The sequence below is a fragment of the Monodon monoceros genome, unplaced genomic scaffold, assembly GCF_005190385.1.
Source record: "Monodon monoceros isolate NGI ecotype Baffin Bay Population unplaced genomic scaffold, NGI_Narwhal_1 Super_Scaffold_13, whole genome shotgun sequence".
Taxonomy (NCBI): domain Eukaryota; kingdom Metazoa; phylum Chordata; class Mammalia; order Artiodactyla; family Monodontidae; genus Monodon; species Monodon monoceros.
The window spans coordinates 82,934,451-82,951,829 of NW_021703769.1; the positions used below are offsets into that span (position 1 = coordinate 82,934,451).

The 17,379-nt window shown below is 51.8% G+C and overlaps 1 protein-coding gene across 2 annotated transcripts in view; it reads left to right on the top strand.

The window, feature by feature from the left end:
• The window catches only part of MMD2 (monocyte to macrophage differentiation associated 2), a 48,806-nt gene extending 35,945 nt beyond the window's left edge, over positions 1-12,861 (top strand). The window contains exons 4-7 of one of the 2 annotated variants that reach the window (XM_029221449.1): positions 2,789-2,863; positions 7,371-7,472; positions 8,272-8,341; positions 12,002-12,861. In XM_029221449.1, coding sequence (XP_029077282.1) covers positions 2,789-2,863; positions 7,371-7,472; positions 8,272-8,341; positions 12,002-12,205 — 451 coding nt within the window. In that variant the 3' untranslated portion in view covers positions 12,206-12,861. Of the gene's footprint in view, positions 1-2,788; positions 2,864-7,370; positions 7,473-8,271; positions 8,561-12,001 lie in introns of those variants that run through there. The other variant, XM_029221448.1, reaches the window with a different exon arrangement.
• The last annotated feature ends 4,518 nt before the right edge of the window (positions 12,862-17,379 follow it).

Here is a 17,379-nt window from a genome sequence, read left to right on the forward strand (position 1 = left end):
CCCCATGTCCAATGCCCCCTCTTGCCCCCAGAAGCCCTGTGACTCTGCTGTATCCCAGCCCCTCCTGTCCCCATTCTTTCCTCTCTGTGGCTCCTGGTTGCTGTAATGAATTACAACACACTGGGGGGCTTGAAACAACAGGAACTTAGCCTCTCATAGTTAGGAGGCCAGAAACCCGAGATCAGGGCATCAGGAGGGCCATGTCTCTACGAGAGGACCCTTCCCTGCCTCTTCCAGCTTCTGGTGGTTCCCATGGTTCCTTGGCTTGCGGCAGCATCACTCCAATCTCTGCCTCTGTCTTCACAGGCCTTCCTCCCCGTGTGCCTCTGTGTCCAAATCTCCCTCTCCTTTTTCTTCTAAAGACAGCGGTCATTGGGTTTGGGGCCCACTTTCCAGTGGTGTGACGGTGCTGCCCTTTAGTGTCCTCATCTGTGACGTGGTGGATGAAAAGTATGGTCCCTGCCTCCTAGGTGGGATTAAAGAGTTAACGCTCGTAAAGAGCTTAGAACGGTGCTCTGGTTATAGAACGTGCTCTGTACGTATCAGCTGCTGTTGTTCTTTTTATTTCTAGGAAGACTTGCAGTTAGCCCAGCATCAGATAGAAACACGGCCAAATGTAATGAAGGCTGCAGTCGCTAGATAGAATCACAGTCTGTACTAGTTATCCGCTGCTGCGTAACAAATTACCCTGAATCATAGTAGAGGCTTCAAATAACAGTAAACCCTGATTCTTTCTCAAAGCTTCAGAGAGGCAGGAATTTGGGAGCTTAGATGTGTGTTTCTGGTTCAAGGTTGCTGATGTAGTCGTGATGCTGCCCGGGGCTGCCGTCACCTGAAGGCTGGACCTGGGCTGGAGAAGTCACTTCCAAGGTGTCTCCCTCCCAGGCCTGACATGTCGGTGCTGGATGCTTGGGGGTGCTCAGTCCTTCCCACGTGGACCTCCCCTCGGCCACATGGCTCGTCCCCTCCCAAAGTTAGTGATTCAAGAGAACAAGGCAGAGGCTGTGATATCTTTTATGATCTAGCCTTAGAAACCACACACCATCATTTCTGCAACCTCCTGTTGGTTCCGTATGTTTGCCATATTTGTTGTGGGAGGGGCCGCACACAGGTGTGAGGACCAGAAAGTGGGGCTCCTCAGGTACCATTTTGGAGGCTGGCTACCACGCTGGTCAGAGGTATTGATGACTGTAATTTGCTCTTCAAGGGGAGGTCATAAGGGAAACAGTAACGTTTATGAGCACTTCCTGTTATGCGCTGTGCTGAGTCCTGACCCTCTTCGTCCTCACAGCGAGCCCGATAGGTGGCCAGTGTCCTCCCTGTTTTACAGCTGAGGGAGCTGAGACCAGGGAGGGGAAGTAACTTGCTCAAGGCCCTAGTCCCTCTGTGGTAGGGTTGGGATTCGAACCCAGGTCTTATGGCTTCAGAGCCTGGACCTGAACCAGAATGCCAGAACCCAGAGGGTCTTCAGGGGGCACCTAGGTTTGTTGGTTTTGCACTTATTTTTCTTTAATGAAAGGAGAATAGAATAGAATTAATAAACATTTAATTTTCCATATTTTCTTCTGCTTGCTAGACTTCTGTTGAGTATGTTTTGTTTTTTGCGGTACGCGGGCCTCTCACTGTTGTGGCCTCTCCCGTTGCGGAGCACAGGCTCCGGACGCGCAGGCTCAGCGGCCATGGCTCACGGGCCCAGCCGCTGCGCGGCACGTGGGATCTTCCCGGACCGGGGCACAAACCCGTGTCCCCTGCATCGGCAGGCGGACTCTCAACCACTGCGCCACCAGGGAAGCCCTGAGTATGCATTTTTAAGTTCATTTTTATTTTTATTTTATTTTTTAATTGAAGTATAGTTAATTTACAATGTTGTGTTAGTTAACAGGTACACAGCAAAGTGATTCAGTTATACATACATATATATGTATATGTGTTTGTATATATATATATTCTTTTTCAGATTCTTTTCCAATATAGGTTATTACAAAATATTGAGTATAGCTCCCTGTGCTATACAGTAGGTCCTTGAATTTCTTTCGTTGTTTAATTGAAGTATAGTTGATGTACAGTATTATATAAGTTACAGGTATACAACATGGTGATTCACAATTTTTTTAAGGGTTATATTCCATTTATAGTTACTACAAAATACTGGCTATATTCCCTGGATTGTACGATACATCCTTGTAGCTTATTTTATTTTATTATTTATTCATTTAGTGTTTTGGCCATGCTTCACGGCTTGTGGAACCTTAGTTCCCCGACCAGGGATCGAACCCAGGCCACCACAATGAAAGTGCTGAGTCCTAACCACTGGACCGCCAGGGAATCCCCCTTGTAGCCTATTTTATATGTAATGGTTTGTGCCTCTTCATCCCCTCCCCCATGTTGCTCCTCCCCCTTTCCCTCTCCACACTGGTAACCACTAGTTTGTCCTCTGTATCTGTGAGTCTGTGTCTCACACTTTTTTTTTTAAGCTGCTGAATTCTTTATCATTTGAAATCTTTCAAAAAGCCCAGTATATAAAACAGAATGTAGACTTTCTCTGATTAAAATATGGGAGGATGCTGTCAGGGGGAGGAGGGTCCTCGGTGGTACCCCCAAGGTGTCTCCATTCAACTCCTAGGGTGACAGGGAGCCTGGTTGGAAAACCACTGCTCTGGTCACTCACAGATGGGGACACCGAGGCCCAAGGGGTCATGGTGGACGGAGGTGCGTCAGCCCCGAGCCCAGGCTTCCCCAAAGCCCGTTGGTCCAGGGCAGGGCCCGTAACCCGCCTTCTCTGCCACAGGACGGTGGAGCATTGTCTGCACATGTCCGACCGCATGGTCATCTATTTCTTCATCGCGGCTTCCTACGCGCCCTGGTGAGTGTCTCTGCGGGTCCCTGGGAGGGCTGGCGTCCTCTCTTTCCTTTGTTTGAATTTCTTCGTGTTTGGCTGGGTGATGTGTTGGCACAAAAGCGTGTAGGTAAAAAGACACCCACCACCCATTCTCCTTCCTAGAAGCAACCACTTAGTACCAGTTTCCTGTGTATCCTTCCGGACTGCTTTTGTGTAGGAAAGAGCAAACGTGTATGTATGAGTACATGTACAGACACACATTTGCATATATGCATATGTATATATGCAAATACACGCACACATGCCTATATTTTATATGCTTATATTTATACTTATACTTTCCTACTTTAATACAAAAGGAAGGATACTGTACAAACTGCAGTTTGCTTTCATTCTCTTAGTTGTGGACTTGGGGACATCTTTCCGTATTTGTACCTTGAAGATTTCCCCACTCCTTTTTCTTTCTTTCTTTCTTTTTTTTTACAGCAGTATAATGTTCCCCGGCCACCCCTATTGATGACTATTTATGACGTAGGCACTCCCCCTTCCTTTGCTATAACAAACAGGGCTGCAGTGAAAGTCCTTGCTGTTGTACCACTCAGCACAGGTGCTTGGTTCTGTTGGCTCGAATCAGGTGGAATTGTTGAGGCAACCTTTTCTGATCTACAGAAACAGCAGGTTCATATGGCCAAGCCTGATCTTTGTGGGGTAAATTTGAGGATTGGACGGCTGGGGGGCAGGAGTGGGCCTTACTCATTTGGCTGACTGTTGCCAAGTCACCCTCCACAGATTGTACCAGTTTAAACTCCCCCAGCAAGGGACTTCCCTGGTGGCGCAGTGGTTAAGAATCCGCCTGCCAATGCAGGGGACACGGGTTCCAACCCTGGTCCGGGAAGATCCCACATGCTGCAGAGCCACTAAGTCTGTGAGCCACAACTACTGAACCTGCGCTCTAGAGCCTGCGAGCCACAACTACTGATCCCATGTGCCACAACTACTGAAGCCCCCTCACCTAGAGCCCGTGCTCCGCAACAAAGAGAAGCCACCGCAATGAGACGCCCGTGCGCTGCAACGAGGAATAGCTCCTGCTTGCTGCAACTAGAGAAAGCCCGCGCACAGCAGCAAAGACCCAACGCAGCCAAAAATAAATAAATAAATTAATTAATTAAAAAAGGAAAAACAAAAAAATAAACTCCCCCAGCAAGTGCCTCAGGGTTTTCGAAAGTTCTGGAATAAAGAAACACTCAGGTCACACGCGAAAAGCCGGGAAGCCTGCAGAGCCCCTGTGAGGGGAGAAGGGCCGTTCCAGTCACACTTGTTGAATGTGTCTGGGTGACCGGGCAGTGCTGGGGGTCAGGACGCTAAGGTTCTGGCTGGCAGAGGGGCTCTGTGACAGGACAGTGACAACACGGTGACACGGGCTTGTGCGAATGCAGCCGTGGAGCTCAGAGGAGGCACCACCCTGCAGAGGCGGCCTCAGGAGGGCTTCCTGGAGGAGGTGTGCTGCTCTGAGAATCTGCACGTTGGCCTCTGAGGAGTGGGAGCCACAGAGGTTTGTTCCATTTTTGCCTGGGGAATTCCCATTTTTGGCTGTCATAAACGGAGCGTTCTTTTTTATCATCTCAACTAATCACCGGGTTTTGTCGGTGTGCATAAATATGACTGCTTTTTTTTGTTTGTTTGTTTTTTGCGGTACGCGGGCCTCTCACTGTTGTGGCCTCTCCCGTTGCGGAGCACAGGCTCTGGACGCGCAGGCTCAGCGGCCACGGCCCACGGGCGCAGCCGCTCCGCGGCATGTGGGATCTTCCCGGACCGGGGCACGAACCCGTGTCCCCTGCATCGGCAGGCGGACTCTCAACCACTGCGCCACCAGGGAAGCCCGACGACTGCTTTTGAAACGTGCCCGGGGGATATGCACAGTGAGTTCCCACACGCTGCAGCCAGCACCCAGGTGGAGAAACAGAACATCTCCAGCCCCTCCCCAGTCCGCTGCCCCCCACAGTCCTGACATCTACCATCATAGGGTCGTTTTGCCTGATTTCTTACCTCATGTTAATGGGATCGTCGTTCCTTCGGATCTTGCTTCTTTCGGGCAACATGGGGTGAGCGTCGTGGAGTCCTGGTCGCAGGAGTCAGCGTCCAGTCTGCTTGCTGGACGGGCTCTGGGCGAGTAATCAGGCCTCTACCTCCTGTGACCGGCACTTGAGGATGATTATTTCTCCACGGTCCTCGGGCCGTTGTAGCGCGGGTGTGGTGGTGAACAGGGTACAGACGGGAGCTGCGGGTCTACACTGAGGAGTGGTTGGGGGTTTGAAACAGGATATTGATGTAGTTTTCTTTTTTGGACTTAAAGGTGATGCCTTGGGAGCAGGGAGGTGTGAGGAGGCTGATGCAAGGACCTGGGAGAGAGATTGTGATGGCTGGGGCCCTGGTAGCGGCCTTGGAGTCGAGAGGACGGATAGATGGATGGGTGGGTGGATGGATGGATGGAAAAGACATTTACAGGAAACTGAGTGGACTGAGTGACTGAAGGTGGGGGAGAGGGGATGTAGAGCGGGGGATGCCCGGGTTTCCAGCATCAGCTTTCCCCAGGAAATCAGCGACTCTCGGGAGTGTTAGGAAATCAGCCCTGCTGCCGTCAGCCTGGAGACGTCGTCAGAGGCAGCCCCATGCCCAGCTGGGCTTTGCGGGAGGAGGGGACGTGCTTCTGTCCTGCCGACCAGGATGCTTCTGGTTGTCGGATGCCAGGTGGGCAGGCGTATGGAGGCTCCGAGAAGCAGTGTTGGTCCTGGGTGAGGGGCTGCTGCTGGAGTGGGTAGGTGGGAGCCATGGGAGAAGCTGAGAGCAGGGGGGAGAAGCCAGAAGCCGTGGTTGGGCACTCAGTCCACAAGGCCGCCTCCTGATAGCCCCATGTCACCCCCAGGCACCACCTGTAGTTGTTGGGAGCCAGGTGATCTCAGGTTTCTTTTTGGATGTTGCCAATTAGAGTAAAGCTAGGTTTTGTGCTCAGCTGCCGTAACTATCCTTGATGTAGATTTCTAGAATAGCCCTCTGACTGTCCCCCGCTTGGCTGATTCAGTGCCTGGATTTCTACTCTTTATCCTTGGCTGTGACCACTTGGGCACCGGCTCTGTGCCCATCCCGTGCTGGTGTCTGAAGATACGGCTGTGAGCAAAGACACAGACTCTCTCTCCTTATGGGATTTACAGTCTCACGGAGGATGCAGACGTTGACTGTCCCAAGGATACTGACACAAGGAATGAACCACAACTGTGCCGTGAAGGAGGGGTACAGGTGCCGAGGTGGGGAGATGTGCCCTGGCTTGCGGGCTTTGTAGGAGGAAGAGTCGGCAGAACTTGGCGGTTGCTTGGATGTGGGGTTGAGAGAGAGAGAATCAGAGGACACAGACGTCATTCACGTGATTCACGAGGCCAGCAGGACCATGTCACGAAGGATGGAAAAAACTGGCAGGATCAAGTGTGACACAGAATCTTCCTTCCCCAGTGCTTCGGAAAACAAACACAGTAGAGTTATAAATATTGAGGTGGGCAAAAGAAAAATCACCATCTTCTGGAACCAGAGTCCCTCTCTGCAGGAATCTGGAGCGTTTCCGTGCAGTTTAGTTGTGCAGACGGCTGCACAGGCTGAAGGCAGTCGGCGTGCTGGACAGGAATGCATGTGTGTGGGGCGGGGCACAGGCCTGCCCTGTCCGGGGCCCCCGGCTGTGTGCCTAAGCTAACAGCTGGAGAAAACACACAGAGGCCAAAGGCTGGAGGAGGCTGGGACCCACAGATGCCTGGCCCTGGAGACACCACCTGTGCCAAGCAGTGGAGAGAAAAGCCCACTTTCTGGGAGCCTGGGAGAGAGTCACAGGAATCCAGAAGGAAAGAAGGAATTCCTTCTGCAAAGTCTCTCCGTCACCCTCTACTGACAGACTTGATGCTGTGCCAGTTGCAAAGGAAGAAATTCATGAGGCCCAGCTCAGTTAAAAACCCAGCCAGCAAAAAGGGTGAATGTAGAGCTGAGAGTCCATGCATTAGCAACCAGCCTGGAGGGATACTCACCTTATATTCCTGTCCCCTTTTGGTGGCCAGTTTGAGTGGTTTTCAGGTGTTTCCTACAGGGACTGTTGCTGGGATGAATGTCCTTTTCTGTGCCTCTGTGTGCTCGCAAAACAGCGTTCCTCTGGCCAGCCCCTGAACGTGGAGTGCCTGGGCCACGGGCTACGTGCCCTTCAGAGTCCGATACATTCTCCAAACAGGCTTTACTTGTTTATATGCCCACTGGCTTGAGATGCCCTTTTCTTTCAGTGCTTGGACATTATCAGTTGTGCTAATTTTGCTCTAATAATTGCCTATTGTTTCAGTTTCCCTTTCTGTCTCTCCACGTGTCCTCCCGTGAGAGGCCACATCCCACACATGGAGCCATGGGGACAGGGGTTCTCTGGGGTCGGTGTTCCTGTGACGGGCTGGCTGTGGAGGGCTAGATCCCAGTGCCCGCCTCAGGCTGTGCCCTTGGCTCTCCCTCCCAGGCTGAACCTTCGCGAGCTGGGCCCCTGGGCCTCGCACATGCGATGGCTGGTCTGGATCATGGCCTCTGTGGGCACCATCTATGTCTTCTTCTTCCATGAGCGGTAAGCCAGGGCTTGGGGGAGCGGCCTCAGGTGGGGGGGTGCCTCCATCAGGGCCTCCTCCCTGCCCCCAGTGAGACAAGACCCCAGGATAACCCCAGAAGCATGAGGGCTCAGCTGTGCCTGGCATCCCTGTGTTCAGGTCCATTGATGGCCACCAGGTCCACAGCCCATAGGGTCAATCTGAAGAGTTAAAAAAAAAGGCATTGTAGGTTCCTAGACCCACTGAATGATGTCAGGTATTACCTGCCTTCCCGAAGCTGTGTTAGCGGATAAGGGGGAGAGGCTCTCAGGGCTGCCCACTTCCTTCCATCCTGCTGAGTGACAGCTGGGAGTGATTAATTGTGGGAAAGAAGCAGAGCTAGAGAAGCCAAAGGGAATAACAGACTCCTGGAATCTCCAGGGACAGCAAACAGGTGTCAGCTGGTGCAGCCACTCGGATGGAGAGTGGCTGCTTGGGCCTTGTGCGGAAAGGTGCGGGGATCGAATAGTAATGTCTTCCCTGGGTTGAGCATGGGAAGCACCCATAGGCATGCTACACCCAGCATTTGCAATCCTCAAATGTCATTTCATGGATGTGGAAACCAAGTCTCGAGAGGGAAAGAGACCCTCCCATGGCCACCCAACTCTGCCAGCACCTGCTGGGTGTAGCTGGATGAAATCTGGGCCCAGGAGTGCTGGGCAGAGGGCGGAGTCCCTTTCTCTCATGCTTCCGGCCAGGGTGTCCTCTCCTAACCCGAGCGGGGAGCTATCCCTTGTGGGGTGGCTGTCCTGAGGCCAAGATGGCTTGTCTTCCTGGCAGGTACAAGCTCGTGGAGCTGCTCTGCTACATCGTCATGGGCTTCTTCCCCGCCCTGGTCATCCTTTCCATGGTAAGTTGCCCCCACCCGGCGTGGGGCCTCCTGTCTGGCTGGAGGGGACTCACAGTGACTCTGGAGATTGTCAGGTTGAACCTTCTCCTCTGGCAGACGAGGGAACTGAGGCCCGGGGTCAGTGTGACTTGCGGGCTGAGGCAGGAGAACGTGCAGGTCACCCCAGGGCTCGGCTCCCCGGTTCTACGGCACCTCCTCTCTCTGCTTCACCTCCAATGAGTTCGTTAGTCCCTCGGGTCTCCAGTTCCCGCCTATTTAGGGATCAAGTAAGAAAAACCCATGGACAGTGATTAGAATGGTGCCCGGAGCAGAGTAAGTACCCGATCGCTAAACTAAATCTATAATAATAACATAGGTGGCCACGGAGGCAGAGCCAAGTCTCAGACTTCTGACACCCCCTCTGATGCTTCCACACCCTAAACTGCTTCTTGACACGTGAAGGTTGACCTCTTTACTGTGCGTCCTGAGCCCTTGTGACGTGCAGGAAGCTTGCTCACAGGACCTTACTTCCCCGCCCCAGGCGTCCTTGGAGATGGATGTGACCACCTCCGTTTTATGAACAAGGATGCTCAGGTTCTGAGAGAGAAGGTGACTGGCCCAAGGACATGCAGCCCTCAAGGGGCTGAGCTGGGATGTGGCCCCATAACCTCCCACCCCGAGTATCGGGATCTTTGGGCTGCACCACCTCGCCCTGTGAGCAGGAGAGCCTTGCAGGGAGAGGCCTCAGGGCCCCAGCCATGGAAGAGCAGCAGCTTGTGTGGCCGTGGGTGGATCCCCTTTCCTCTCTGAGCCTCAGTTGTCCCTTCTGTCAAATGGGCACGGTCAACTCAGCCTGCTGGTACCTCCCTAGGCCAGGTAACAGTTCCTTACTTTTAAATGATTACTGTTGGCAGATGTTAAAAATGTATGTAGTCGAGAAGCCACTAGATTGTGAACTTTAAAAGGGTGAATTTTATGGTGTGTCAATTATAGCTAATAAAACTATTTCAAAAGAAGAAAGGACGTATGTCCTATAGATCTTGCTGGAGGAATTTGTGTTTAAATAGATATTTCTTTTTTTTCCCCAAAATTAAAATTGACTGTTATCTGTTTGAAATGACCAATAAATAACTTATCCTATAAATTTAAATGACATTATATTATATATATTTGAGGCATTGATCTTTGTCTAAATTAATCTCTTATCTATGAGTAGCGGTTTATTTTAAAGTTGAAAATATTTTGAAGTGAAAATTTTCTGAGTGTGTTAGTATCCATACATAGCTCTTAAAGAAAATGTATGTAGTCAAATCTAGCACGTTTTTTTTTTTTTTTTTTTAATTTTATGGCTTTACCTTAAGTGTTATGGTTAGGAAGGTCTTCCCTTTCCCAAGTTTATATAAGTATTTACCTATATTTTCTCCTGTTTCTTTTACGGTTTAACTTTTTTAAACTCTGTATTCCCACCGCCGTTTCTTATGTATATGGTGATTCCTCCCCAAGTGATTAGGCAGTTATTTACCTACCATTTAAAAATGTTCCTTTTATCATATGTTAGCTTCATATACGTATACGTGGGTCTGTTTCACAAGTTGGCCTATTCTTATACTAGTACCAAACCATGTTACTTATTTTAGCTCTTGTTGCATCTTAATACTTGGCAGTGAAATCTCTCCCCATTAGTTTTCCTACTCAACATTTTCCCTGTGATTTGTATTTATTTTTACAGATTACCTTCCCCCCGCCAAGTTCACTTGTTTAAATATGTATGTTTAAGTTGTATCTATTAATTATATAATATCCATCAAATTATGTATTACATAATTTAAATACATATATACATATATTGTAAGTGTATATTTAAATACATACTCACTGCAAAAAATAAGTCCTGTCTGAAAATGTATGAAAGAGCTGAAATCCCCCTCTCACCCCCTCCCCAATGTGATGCCCCAGCTGCAGCCACCATTAATGGTTCGTTGTGTATCTTTTACATTTTTTTTTTTTTTTTGGCTGCACCACTTGGCTTGCGGGATGTTAGTTCCCTGACCAGAGACTGAACCCTGGCAGTGAAAGCGCTGAGTCCTAACCACTGGACCGCCAGAGAATTCCCTCCATTTTTTATCTATAGGCAAGTCTATGTGGATATGCGGACGTATTGACTTGTTTGTTTTTCTTTTACAAAAATGGGATCACACTGTTCTACAACATGCTTTTCTCACTTGGCATGTTGTCGTGGGTGTGTGTCCATGCCTGTCACATAGTCACCCTGCCTCGTGAGATTGCTGTGAAGATGGCATTAGTTACCTCACGTAAGGCCCCCTGCGCTGTGTACAAGGCCTGGCACATAGTAAGCGCTGGGAAGTGTTACTGTAATATGTCCTTAATACTCAGGTATCACCTCTTGAGAACTGGGTGCGTGACTATACATATGTTCAATGAAAATACTACCCAGCTGTTCCAAAGACTGGCGTGGATCTCCACGTGGGGATGTAGTCTGATCTCCACAAGACTCTGTCGTGGAACTGATGTCTCAGGACGGCAGGGATGGTGCGAGCCCCCTTTTCTAAAATGATTAGTTCCCCTGCACACGTACATGTATATGAAGTGCAGACCGTAGGTATATCGTGTGTGTCTAGACAATTCTGGAAGGATACCGGCAGACACCGTTACTGGTGGTAAGCAGTGATACCTGCGGGAAGTGGGCTCAGGGAGAGGGGGCAGTGGGCTCTTCTTACTCCCCGTTCCCTCCGTCCCTCCTGTTCTTTGAGCCCCCATAACCAACAAAAACCCAGGTGTTAATAGTGCGCACCTCAGAGGGCTGGGACTGCTGCTTTTTTCTTGCTGCACTTCATTTTTCTCTAAAATTTTTCGCCATGAGTATGTATTACTTTAAAAAAGTGTGATAAAATATGCATAGGATTTATGATTTTAACCATTTTTAAGTGTACAATTCAGGGGCATGAAGTACCTTCACCTTGCTGTGCATCCATCACCATGATCCATCCACAGAACTTTCTCATCGTCCCAAACTGGAACTCTGTCCCCGTTACACACTAACTCCCCTCCCCCACCCTCAGCCCCCAGGAGCCACCCTTCTACTTTTTGACTATGATTTTGACTCCTCCGGGGACCTCCCGTAAATGGAATCCTACAGTATCTGTCCTTTTGTGACTGGCTGATTGCACTTTGCATAACATCCTTGAGGTCCATCCATGTTGTATCATGTGTCAGAGTTTCCTTCCTTTTTAAGGCTGAATAATATTCCATTGTATAACGTAACGTGAATAACACTTTGTTATCCATTCTTCTCTTGATGGACACTTGGGTTACTTCCACCTTTTGGCTACTGTGAATAATGCTGCTGTGAACTTGGATGTACAAGTACCTGTTTGAGTCTCTGCTTTCACTTCTTTGGGGATACACCCAGATAGATTGCTTTTTAGAAAAAGATAACAAAGCTAGAAAACATTCTTTGAGATTTTGATAGAAATGTGTTACGCTGGAGAATGAATGTGGGGAGAACTGATGACGTCGCTGTGTTGAGATGCCCCACCTGGGGCTCTGGGCTGCCTCACCATCCACACGTCTTCTCGCCTTGGGTGGTGGGGGAATGGCTGGGTGATTCTGGTCTTGCTGGCTGCTCATCTGACCTGTGCTCACCCTTGTCCTTGCCGACAGCCCAACACCGAGGGCATCTGGGAGCTGGTGACCGGAGGGGTCTTCTACTGCTTGGGCACGGTGTTCTTCAAGAGTGACGGGAGGATCCCCTTTGCCCACGCCATCTGGCATCTCTTTGTGGCATTTGGTGCTGGTACCCACTACTATGCCATCTGGAGGTACCTGTATCTGCCCAGCACCCTGCAGGCCAAGGTGTCCAAATGAGGTGGCTCAGCCTGCACAGGACATTTAGGCTTTTGGAGCAGAGCATCACAGGGAGTGCTTCTGTGAACTTGAGCCCAGCGCCCAGGCCCCCCGTCTTTCCTCCTTTGGGTAGAGCTTTTTGATGGGTCCAAGGTTACTTCTGGTGACAGCCAGACCACCCCTTGGGTCCTAGGTGAGAAAGAAAGCATTTAGTCATTTTTACGGAGGAGAAATTAACCCTGTAATGTGTTCCTATTCTAGACAAATGTTTCCTAATACAACATCGTCAGAAAAGGGGGCAGACGTGGTCCTGGCCAATTGAGGAATGATGGGCCAATACGAGCTTCCTATAAGGTCCTGAGAAATCTATCAGGGAGTCTAGTGGGTTAGTTATACCTGGGTGGCCAGGGCCTCCTTCTTTGCTACCAAAGTCCTGGCTGGGGAATTGTCCCCTGCTCAGGGAAAGTCACCCAGCTTGTAGATCAGGGATGGTGAATATCCACGACCGTGGCAGACATCACCAATCAACTGCAGCGTGGCGTGGTATCAGGATCCTTCCCAAGACTGCTCTGGGAAGCCACTACCAATCGACTTGGCACTCATGATGGCACCTCTTTGCCTTGCTTGCCCCGTGTGCTCTGCCCTGGGGTCATGGCCAGACCAGTTCAGTGTCTCCATGTCAGGGAGCAGCTTATCCCCTAGAGGGGTCGGTTTGGGCCCGTGGGGGGAGACCGAGTGTACCCAGAGCAGCCCCTGTCGTTCTACTGCACCGTAGCTGGTTCTCAGTGCAGAGGAATGGGTGGTTGGGGATGGGAAAGCTGTCACTTGGCCATTTCTTCTCATGCCGAAAAATCCAGAGAAATTATGAGAGCCATTCATTGGGGGTGGGGTGGGAATGGGGAGGGGCAGGCAGACCCCAAGAACTTGTGTACTTGCTCCCGGTTTAGGGTTTGTGGTTCAGATTCTTACCGGGTGCCAATCAGCGGCCCTTGGAGTCTCCTCCGATGAGCCCTAGAGAGAAGGCCTCGGCTGATTTGATAGGGATCTGGGCAGAGTGACTGGGTTACCCCAGCCTCTGAATCCCCCGGTAGCCCAAAGAAAAGGCTTCCAGGGGCCTATCCTCGGCCCCCTCCCAGGGCTGGGCCAGCGATCTGTACCCGGTACAGGGACATTTACTGGGAGGGATCCAGGCCTAGATCCAGGGTCTGACCTGGAATCTCAGACTCTCTGGGTCAAGATCTGTCTCATTCTACAGGCTTCATTCTATGACTCCCAACCAGAGTCAAGTGGGCAAAGACAAGATGCCTTATGCTTAGTTCTCGTACATTCCAGGGTATTTCAGGACTCCGGCATCTGGAATCCCATATCCAAGCCGGTATTAAATCGTCCGACACATTCCTCAGGCAGGCAGGTTCTGAGCTGGGAGATGCCTTGGGGATGTTCTGTCCTCTTGCCTCTGTGTGTGTGTGTGTGTGTGTGTGTGTGTGTGTGTGTGTGTGTGTGTGTGTGTGTGTGTGTGTGTGTGTGTCTACACTGACACTCCCAGACCCTGCAAGCTGCCTCTGTTCTGCACACCTGCCCTGTGGAGTCCACCAAGTACTTCTCATCATTTGGGGTCAGGGTTGGAGTTGGGGGGGGGGAGGGGAAGCTTTGCGGGGGAAGGGCAGGCTGGAGGGCAAGGCTTGCCCCTGGTTGGGGGCAGGGACACTGTGACCTGACCTCTGCCTGAGCCTGAGGTGGGGAGGGGTCATGTGGGTTCTGGGATACTGTTTAGGAAAGCTCCCAAAGCATGGCACCATGGCAGGCCAAGATGACAGTCCCGTCATCAAGGGGTTGATGGGGACCAAAGCCCTGTGACAGGGCCAATGCTGGGTGCTTGGGACACTGACCCGGGCTCTCTTTACTGGCCCCCCAGCCCCCGCTGAACTCCTCTGATACCTGCATCTCATTGTTCCTCCTCCTGGGTGTTGGGTCTTACATTTTCCCCTAGACAGCCTGCCCTGTTATCTCCCACACCTTTTGGGGTGCCGGTTCCTCTGATGGGGACTCTGTTCACCCGCCATTCACCCAACTCACTCCTACACATCCTTCAAAGCCCTACTCGGGCATCAGCACTGAAGAACTTCCGACCTTCCTCTGACTTAGGGGCTCCCTCCTCTGCTTCCCCAAAGCCCCTGGGCTCACCTGCCCACACTCGGAGCCCTGTCCTTTGTCACCCTGGTACTTGCACCTGCCACCCAACCCAGGAGCTCCTGGAGGGAGGGACTGCATCTTGCTAGACTTGGGACCAATTGCAGCATCGCCCCCTTGCTGAGGGCTTGGGCCGATTCCTTAACCTCTCTGGGCCTCAGTGTCCTCTGCTGTAAGATGGGTGTGATAAGGCTACACCTTGCAGGGTTGCTTGAAGATTCAGCAAGTTAATGACTGTAAAACATCAGGCCTGGTGTCCTAATTAGCTCCCTTGGTTGGAAGGCAACCCCTGATAATGATAATGAGGGGACAGAGCCTGTGCTGCCCAAAGGAATGAATCACTAATGGTGGAATTTCTGACTGTGGACAGGCTGGTGAGGACACTGGAGGGTATTCTGGGTATTCTGTGCAGCCTTGACCACGCTCCCCCACCCCCATTCCAATTCAGGACCTGCTGCCCATGAACTGTCTCTCTTCCCCAGCATCATTCTGAGAGTGAATTTCCCAGGATTCGATTTAATCCAAGCCTAGACCCTGGACCTCCTCCAGATATATCACGAACATTGCAGGAAAGGAAAAGATGTTCCTTAGGCCGGTCTCTTCTTAGGTAAGGCCCTGTCCCAGGAGCATTCTAGGATGTGCCCTGGGCATGTGGAGTGGAGAGGTCACGACACTGGAAATTCAGATGCCCGCCAGCTCCCTCTTCCCTGAAGCTGTCATGTGCCAGGACGACCCAGCATGGCGGCTGTTTTGCCCCAAGGAGCCAGGGGAGCAGTTGGCAGCGGACTGGCCTGTTTGACATTCCGGGCACTTTGGCAAGTGCTCCTGAGCTGGGCACTGCCGGGGTGCAGTGAGGGGTGGGACCTGATGCGGAGGCTGGAGGTGAAGCGGGTGGGGCAGAGGCTCACATTTCAACAGCACACGTCCCATGGCACCCCGTGCTGGCGGCCAGGCCTGCAGTTGACCACCTGCTTAGTTAATCCGTTGGCCATGGTCAGGACAAACCAGAGCAGGCACGCTTGCTGGTGGAGGCCTGGTCCCCAGCCGGCAGGGTTTCCCTGAAAGGCCCAGAGCAGGACTTGCTCAGGGCTGTCCCTAGGGCCACCAGCCCCTCAGGCCAGGGAGGGGTTGAAATCAATATCATAGACCAGAGCTGCCTTTCTGTCTTGTTTGGAAATTGAACGTATGCTGGGAACAGGGCTGAGCATCCTCCTTTCCATCAGCCTCGGGCTCAGGCTGGGAAAGGATCCTAGGAAAGCCCTGGCGGGGATGACTTAGAAGGCGGCAGTCCTGGGCTTCAGCTCACCCAGCTCTTTTCCATACCTGTCTGCCAAAGCCAAAGTGCTCTTAATGTTTTCCTGCAGCTCTGCCTGAGCCCCGGCATTGGGGCCCGGGCCTCCATGGGGAACACGGGGAGGGGCTGCTCAGGCAGCCCACAGACCCACATTGGCTTCAGGCACCACGGGTGCTCCGAGGGGCAGGTGGAGCTCAGAGGCTGGGAGATGGGTCTAGTGACCTGGTCAGAAAGGCACCTGTCAAATTTGCTGCCGTGTACTGTGTAACCAGATGCTGAGATGTAGGCTCTGGGAATAGCATCGCGGGGTCTGTGGGGTCCGGAAGGTGCCTGTGGAAACCCCAGCAGCCACTTCCACATGTGCACACCTGCTCAGGTGTACTCACGGGAGGAGCAGGAAGCTGAGGGAGGCGGGGGCTTACCTGCAGGGCGCTCCTCCCGGGGACTGGTCTCTGTGCCAGTGGCTTTAAAGATGCTCTCTCCACTGACGGACATGCACCCTCACTCCCACCCCGTGAGGCGAGGATTACTGGCTGGTTTTACAAAGCAGGAAACCAAAGCACAGGGAGGTTTGGCGACTTTCCCAAGGGCACCCAGCTTCGAACCGGCAGAGCGAAGCTTTGAAGCCAGGACTCTCTAAACCCCAACCGTCACGTCCCTTGAGCAGATCTCCTGCTTCCAAGGAAACCCACTACCCCCAAGTCTTTCCTCCAGGGAGGAAAGCCACGCTCAAAATTTTTAACAATAATTAAAAACAAACAAAAAAACCCCACACCCTGGCCTGCAGCCAATTTCCATGGTGTAAATACCAACCCCCCTTCCCCCACAATGGCCCGGTTCACCCTACCGGAGTACAATCCTGAAGATGCATCGGGAAGAAATGCGTACAAGCCAGGCCCAGCACACCGCTGCCCCCTGCTTCCCAGTGGTGTTCCTCTCGGAGGCTGGCCAGGGATGCAGCTCGGAAGGATCCTGGGGTCAGGCCTGTCACCGAGACACACAGAAATTTTGTCTCAGGAATCTGGAGTCAGTCCAGCCCTACACTGGCCTGCGTGCAAGGCCCCTGGCCAGTCCTCATTCTCTGTGCCTCAGTTTCCTCATCTGTAAAATGGAGCTTGCGATTGGTGTATGGAACCGCTCTGTCCTGTTAACTGCAGGGCCAAGGCCACGTCTTTGCTGGAAGAAGTCAGAGCAGCTGTTCTCAGCCCTAGGGTTTGGCCAGAAAACCACCCAGGGAGATGCTAAACTGCAGACCCCAGATCCCCACCCACTCCCCGGAATGCTGAGCCAGCGGGTCATGGTGGAAGGGCAGTTGGAACTCTGGAGTCTGAACTTCCAGCAAACTCCCGGGTGGTTTGGACACTGGCTTCAGAAGCCCTGCTCTGGAGCTCATCTTCTCTGAGGCGCGGCCCTGCTTGTTACTGGTGAGGTTCTCCAGGGGACAGAACTCGTGTCCCGGGGCTGGGGACCTAACCAGTGCTCTTGCTTTTCGCTGTCTCTTTTTCATGTGGTTTCACGTTAACCCTCCCAGCAGCCTGCGTTTATACACAAGGCCATTCCTTAAACTGGGCCCTGTCACTGATTTTTCCTAGCTCAGTCCCAAGTCCTGTGTGATTTCCATGGTCCTTATCGTCACTCTGAGAGGTAGGTATGAGCCCATTTTACTGATTTGGAGACTGTGGCTCAGAGAGGCTAAGTAACTTGTGAAGGG